Source organism: Pteropus vampyrus, unplaced genomic scaffold, assembly GCF_000151845.1.
Source record: "Pteropus vampyrus isolate Shadow unplaced genomic scaffold, Pvam_2.0 Scaffold55, whole genome shotgun sequence".
In the NCBI taxonomy this organism is placed as follows: Eukaryota; Metazoa; Chordata; class Mammalia; order Chiroptera; family Pteropodidae; genus Pteropus; species Pteropus vampyrus.
Window position 1 is genome coordinate 9,195,321 of NW_011888836.1, and position 6,788 is coordinate 9,202,108.

A 6,788-nucleotide genomic window follows, 5' to 3' on the forward strand; every position below is an offset into this window, starting at 1 on the left:
AAAATGCTTACTTTTAAGTCTAGCTTTCTCAGCTGGATCCAGAGCAGCCACAGGCTCAGAAACACGAGATGGTAGACCTATTCCAGTTTTATTCACAGCTCGAACTCGGAATATATAAGAACGACCTTCTATCAATCCAGTGACTGGGAAACGAGCAAACTTCACAGGTGTGTCATTGCATTGAGACCAGCTATCTGTGCCCACCTCACATCTAAGGAAAAGAGAGTGATTGATAAAAATATTAAAAGAAGCATGGCTAAACTAATAGCTCCAAAGCTGCAAACTCACTCAATTGCTTCAGGTCTTCTTTCTACAAAATATCTAGCTCAAGTATGGTTCAATAGTTATCTTAATTGCAAGTACTCAGTTCCACTCAAAAGTAAGGTGTTTTCTTTAACAAGAAGGAGGTTCAGATTCTTCCCGAACACATATGTGTCCTGTGACCTCATTAAAAGCAGGCAGCTGAGGGGCCTCATGCGCTAAGCAGAGGAGTTTGGGGTTGGGGAGGTGAGGAAGCAAGCAGGTATGTACATTGGATAGACTAAGGGGGAGGATCCCCCCAACATCTCCCTGGCTGATGTCATCAATTGTACCATTAGTGGCTTCCTTAGGCATTTTCTTTTAAAAATGGAACTACTGTTGAAAAAGTCAATGCCTTAAAAGATACCTATTTGTGTTATAATTTGAAAAGAGCTCACTTGATGGTCACTATATGCTGTGTGGGTGGGAGCACGGGGAGGGTACTGTAATATATTTGTTTCTTAACAGATAAGATTGATAAGATGCAGCGAAATTCTCAGGCTGGGCAGAGGAAGTTTAAGTATTTGAAACCTCAGATCTCTAATTGGTGCTTTTAGAGCCCTTGACACCTGGCAGTGGGGTGGCCATACCCAGGGAGACAAAGATGACAGTTCATATCATGTTATTGGCCTGATTAACAGGACTTTAGGGGCTCGACATGTGATTGAAGTAGACAGCATTAAGACTAAGTAACTCATCATTTTTTGTGAGCAGAGCACTACACTTTTAGTTTATATCACTTCCCCAATACAGCTGTATGTCCAAAATGTATAATTCTCAAATGATTCTCGTGGGGGTAGGGGTTGCCACTAGCAGGGAAAAGGTGGTCAGGATAGGGGCTTTATCATCAGATCCTCACCATCATCCTTCGATTCTTTGAGATCAATATTTTCCTCAATCTTTTGTAAAGTGCTATGAAATATAACTTCAATCCCTGCCATTTCATCCTCTTTTCCCTAAATCTTCCTTTGTAGAAATTACAAAGCTGCTATGAATGGGAAATAAGAAGGAGCAGAGAGGGTTAGGACAGTTCTTCAAACTGCCCCTGTTTCCCTCTCTCTGTGTACACGTAATGTTGTGATGACTCAAAGGTCCTAGAGTGTGCTTCCTAACCCTAATGTGGGCAGAAGAAAGGTGGAGAGCAGCTGCTCTGGAGACGTCTACAGCGTGGTAGAGCAGAAAAAACACAAGCTTACAGCCATGCTGCTCTTTGAATTCTAGTTCTGTTAGAATTAAACTGTATGACTTAGTGTTTCCTCACTAGCATGTGGCCTTGGGTCAGCTACTCATTTCTTACTTGTCATAATAGTACCTACTTTTCAAAGGATAATTATGGGTTAATGGTTAATGCATGTGAAGTTTTTAGAACAATGCCATGCACATGGCAAACGCTTGATAAGTATCAGCCATAATATGGTTATTTTTATTATGACTAAGGCAAGAGAAAAACAAAATGTACTGATTGTCCCTGGTGTTTCGCTGATCAAAGTTTGCAAATCCTTTAGAAATTTGCCAAAGACAATAAGGCAGAAATTGTAAAGATGAAAAAGAGTCTATATAAAACTTCACAGTTCATCATTACTAAAAGATGAAATAATATAGAAGTACTTAATATACAATTAAACAGCATGTAATCTGTTGTAAATATTTCTCTGGATGGTATTTAGTTCAGTAGACATATATTTACTTATTGCTATAAATATTAGATTTCATACACCTTGGTAGAACCCCACTGTACCATAGTAGCACAGATTATCTGTCCCTAGTGGTTTCTATAATTAGATTTTATCACTCAAAAATGGAAAGAGAATTAGAGCAACTATTTGAATAGAAACTAATACAAACAATAATGTATTAGGGTTCATAATATAAAATTGTTGTCTATGTTGTCTAAACTCACTGGGTAATTAATGTGTAAGACCCAATTACCATAAATATCAGAGTCAAAGTTTGGAGAATGTAAACAGGAAGAACTTATAGATAGAACATAATTTAAGACTACTGAAATTTTTTTCTTTATCTAACTTGAAACCACTTCCTTCAATGTAAATAAGATTTTGTTAGTATTCCTAAAATATTATTCTTTACTTAATATTCTTAAATCACTGACATACTAGAAATACAAACGTTAATTACATTAAATACCAGCTATTTCATTTCCAGAGTGGCCTCTATTAGGTCTACAAATTCATAGTACTCTTGTCAAATTAGTGACTTGTGCTGGTAGTATATCTATCTATCTATATTTATATACATCTATGTCTGTCTGTTCATCTGTCTGTCTGTCTACCTACCTATCTATCGAAAGATACGCACAGAGACAGAAACACAGAGAAAGAGAGAGATAAGACCAGAAGAGAAATTATTTCACCTAGAAATGGGAGAAATCAAGCATGCATCACTATGACCAAATTACTCTAACTAAAATTAGACTAAGCACTAACTTATCAATAAAATATCCCAGAATAGGACTCCCTCCATCCACAGCTGGCTGTTTCCAAGAGATGATGATATAATCTTTGTTGGCATCCAAGCACACCACATCTAAGGGAGAGGCTGGGGTTCCTTCAATCTCTGCATCAGCATCTGTGGAAATACAGAAGGATCCCATTAGCCCTCTCAGATGCACTCTGTCAGCCTAGCAGGCTGGGGTCTTAGTGCACACATATCTTACCACATCACCACAGTGGCTACATTTTTGGCCCCACGAGAGCAAGCTTCAGTCTTGTAATTTGCTTACCAACATAACAATGTGTACTTTTCAACATCAGTAAGAAAAACATTACATTAGAAAGGGCTCTGCAAAGGACCTGTGACCTTTGCCTCATGACCCTTGCGGGCTCAAAATGTTCTAAAAGAAAATAAATACATAGATGTCAGGGATTGCTATCAGAAAACTAATGTAAGGTGTGCCAGAAAGTCTATTCTTAATATATTTATTGTGTAATGTTACTCAGAAACTATGAATGGCTCCAAAGGGGAACAAACAGTTCCCTTTGTCGCCTTCTGGATGCATCCACAAGAGAATAAGAAACATGAAACTTTGCCCATCCTTATGCTAGGCACTACCATTTTGGAAGAGGAAAAATATTCATTTTAATCAAATGTTTGTTCCCAAACTGAAAATAATTGTGAAAGAAACTCTGATGCAATATCCACATTTGAGCTTAGTTTATCTAGGTTAAGAAAAAGTCCAGGATTATACAAGAAACAGAGGACAGTGACTGTTTACGAAATGGGATCCTCTGACAATGGCGTGCCCTCAGCAGTGTGTCTTCAGGCATAGCTAAACTGGTGAATCAGGTGGTTTCAGAAGGAGAGGAAGAGGAAGGAGAATGAAAATAATCAGTTACTATTTTAAGTGAGAATAATTAAGACAGGAGGCAGAATCTCTGAGGGAGGGGGCCCACATTTGCCAATTCCTCCTGACATCTGGTCAACCCTTTCATAACTGGAGTTAGTAGAGGAAGCTGAGACATGTAGGAGCCATTTACCCAAGGGAAAACAATCTTGATGTCTAAATAAACACTTTTTCTATCAGCTACACTTGTGTAAATCTTATAAGTTACTAAACCATTTAATGACATGGCAGAAATACTTCTGAATTTAATAGGCTCACATTACCTGTGATGAGCTTGAATCACTTTGGTTTTGAACATCCTGTTTCTTGCTCCATGAACCCATAGGAAAATATCTCTAGGTAAATGTCTCCCGCATAAGGGCAGGAGAAGATAACTAATTGGTGCCTAAAACTTAATGCAGGATTCCTGCATGCCATACAACAGAGAGTGAGCATTTTGGTGGGGAGAAACTTCTTTTCTTCCAGGCTTTGAGAGCACTGGATGTGGGAGAGGGCCTGCTGATGATGAAGATAGAGCAGATTCAAAATAGATGTAGAGATGCTGAGGTTAACAAGTCTCAGTTACTGCTGGAAAGCTAGCTGCTCAGCTCCTAAGGGGACAGCTGGCAATCTCTAATCATGTTCTTTTGCTAAAGGTCTGTAATGTAACAACCAGTAACCCCTGCATTGATAGAGTGAAGTTTAGTTCACAGAACAACCATTATATGTAACAGCCTGGCAAAGAGTAGGCATTTAGGGAACCAATTCTTCAGCATTTTTATAAAATTGCTTATTATATGCCATTTGTGGGGTGGGCTTGACAATATTTCAGAAAACAGGTTCTGTTTAACAGCTGCTGGAAGCCAAAGCCAAATACTGTGTTGTTACTTCACATTTGTCCTCTTGGCTCTCAGCAGCTGCTATGGCCTGTCTGGCTGACAGCACCCATTCAGTCAACATCAATCCTTTTCTTAGCATCTGTCCTTCCTGCTCCTAACTCTCCAAATAGCCAAACTTTTTGTAAGTTTGATTAATTAAGTCAAAGATTAGCCCAATACTCTTTATATTTTGACCTCTGACACGAACTATTAATAACCTTTTTCAAAATGTAAGTAATTCTATTATAATCGAAGTAATGCATGTTTGTAAAATATATAATAATAAAAAAATATACATGAGAATCTCTTTTAATTCTGTAACTCAGAGATTACCTCTATTAATACTGGCCTATATTTTTCTAGATTTTTTCTATATTTATAACTCAAAAGTGACTATTTTTAAAAAATAAAAATGGAATGGAACTATATAATTTCATGTAAACTGATTTTGCTTGATATATATCAATATCAATAAATATAGGTATACGTCAGTCATTTTCACTGCTGTGTGGTATTCCATTGCTTACATGGAGCATTTATTATACTTTATTTTATGGCTCCCATTGGGAGATATCTAGATTTCTTCATTTTTCCCAACAAAAACTTTTTTTTCAACTTTGTCCACTCAAATTCCTAGAACTAGTACTGTTGGAAATGTCAATATGTAGTGGCAAAACACCCTAAGAAAAGTTGAACAGATTCAACTCATCACAATATATAGGAATGCTGGTCCCTCCATTCCTTTATCCCAGTGAGTCTTAAAAATCTTTTAAATCTTTTCAATATGTGAAATGAAAACATTATATCATTTCAATTTACACTGATTACTAGTGAAAACTTTTTCATATATTTATTTGCTATTTGTAATTCTTTTTTCATATTTCTTTTCCATCCTTTATTACTTTATCATCTCTTTCCCTCTTGCTCTCTGGGAGGGTTGTGAGGAAAAACTATATAAAAATCTAGAATAATATGTAATAAAATGATAACACTGGTGGACTTATGGACGACTTTAATTTTTCTTTTCTTTTTTTTCTTATTTACATTATCTATTTTTTCACAAAGAACACATATTATCTATGTAATAAAATCCTGGCCAAATGTATGCAGCTCTGGAATGTGTTTGTGCAGACATGTGGTGTTTAGAAGCTATTTGCTAAGCAGCAAAATTACCAGAGCTCTAAAAATTGTATTGAAATGGCCTTATGCAGTTCAATGGATACAAAGTTTTAAAAAACACATAAAATATCATTTAAAACACACTGGCAGGGATGGCTCCATAGTGTAGTGGTTAGCATGTCTGCTTTACATACAGAAGGTTCTGGGTTCATGCCCCAGGTGGAGCCATGGACCATACCCCGGGTGCGCCAGCCCTCTCCCCCTCACCCCTGCCCTGGGTCGCCACCCCCCGCCGACCTTGGGTGTGCCGGGGGCACCAGGCCAGGAGCTTGTGGAAGGAGTGCCGGGTGCACACCAGGAGCTTGTGGAAGGAGATGCCCCCGCCCTCAGAGATCCAGTTCTTAAGGGGAAACGGCAACATCCATAGGTCAGAGGTGGAAATGGAGGGAGGGGGAATTAAAGAGGGGGCAAATTTTTTTAAAAAGTAAAACACATTGGCAGTTTCTTAAAGGGTTATACCTAAATTTAACATGTGACCCAACAATTCTACTGATAAGTATCCATCTACCCAAAAGCAATGAAAACCTAGGTCCATGAATATGAATGCAAATGTTCATAGAAGCATTATTAATAATAGACAGAGTGGAAACAATCCAACTGTCCATCAACTGGTGAATGGATAGGTAAAATGAGGCATATCCATATAGTACAAGACTAATCAGCAATGAAAGGGAACAAACTACCAACATAATGAATCTCAAAACATATGCTCAAGGAAAGAAGAGAGATGTAAAAGATCACATATTATATCCAGAAATGTCCAGAAAAGACCAATCCATAGCGACAGACGTAGATTAGTGGTTACCTAGGGGCTAGACTAGAGATAGGTGGGGAACGGGCACAAGAAATCTCTTTGAAGTGATGGAAATATTCCACTGGATTGTGGACGATGGCGGCACAACTCTATAAATGTTCTAAAAAGCATTGTCCACTTAACATGGTTAAATCTTATGTTATTTAAGTTACATCTCAATAAAGATTTTTTTTTTCAAAATGTAATCTAAAATGTATCATTTAAAATGAACTTATGAGGGAAATCTTTTTCTAAAGGTGTTAAATTCACAACACAGTTGCTGGAATTTTCTTTTCAA

At 37.5% G+C, this 6,788-nt stretch overlaps 1 protein-coding gene across 1 annotated transcript in view; it reads right to left on the minus strand.

Annotated features, from left to right (window-relative positions):
- The window catches only part of MYOM1 (myomesin 1), a gene marked incomplete at its 5' end in the record, with an annotated part of 103,970 nt that overhangs the window by 92,488 nt on the left and 4,694 nt on the right, over window positions 1-6,788 (minus strand). The window contains 2 exons of the mRNA XM_011360499.1: window positions 12-211; window positions 2,745-2,886. Coding sequence (XP_011358801.1) covers window positions 12-211; window positions 2,745-2,886 — 342 coding nt within the window. The remainder of the gene's footprint in view (window positions 1-11; window positions 212-2,744; window positions 2,887-6,788) is intronic.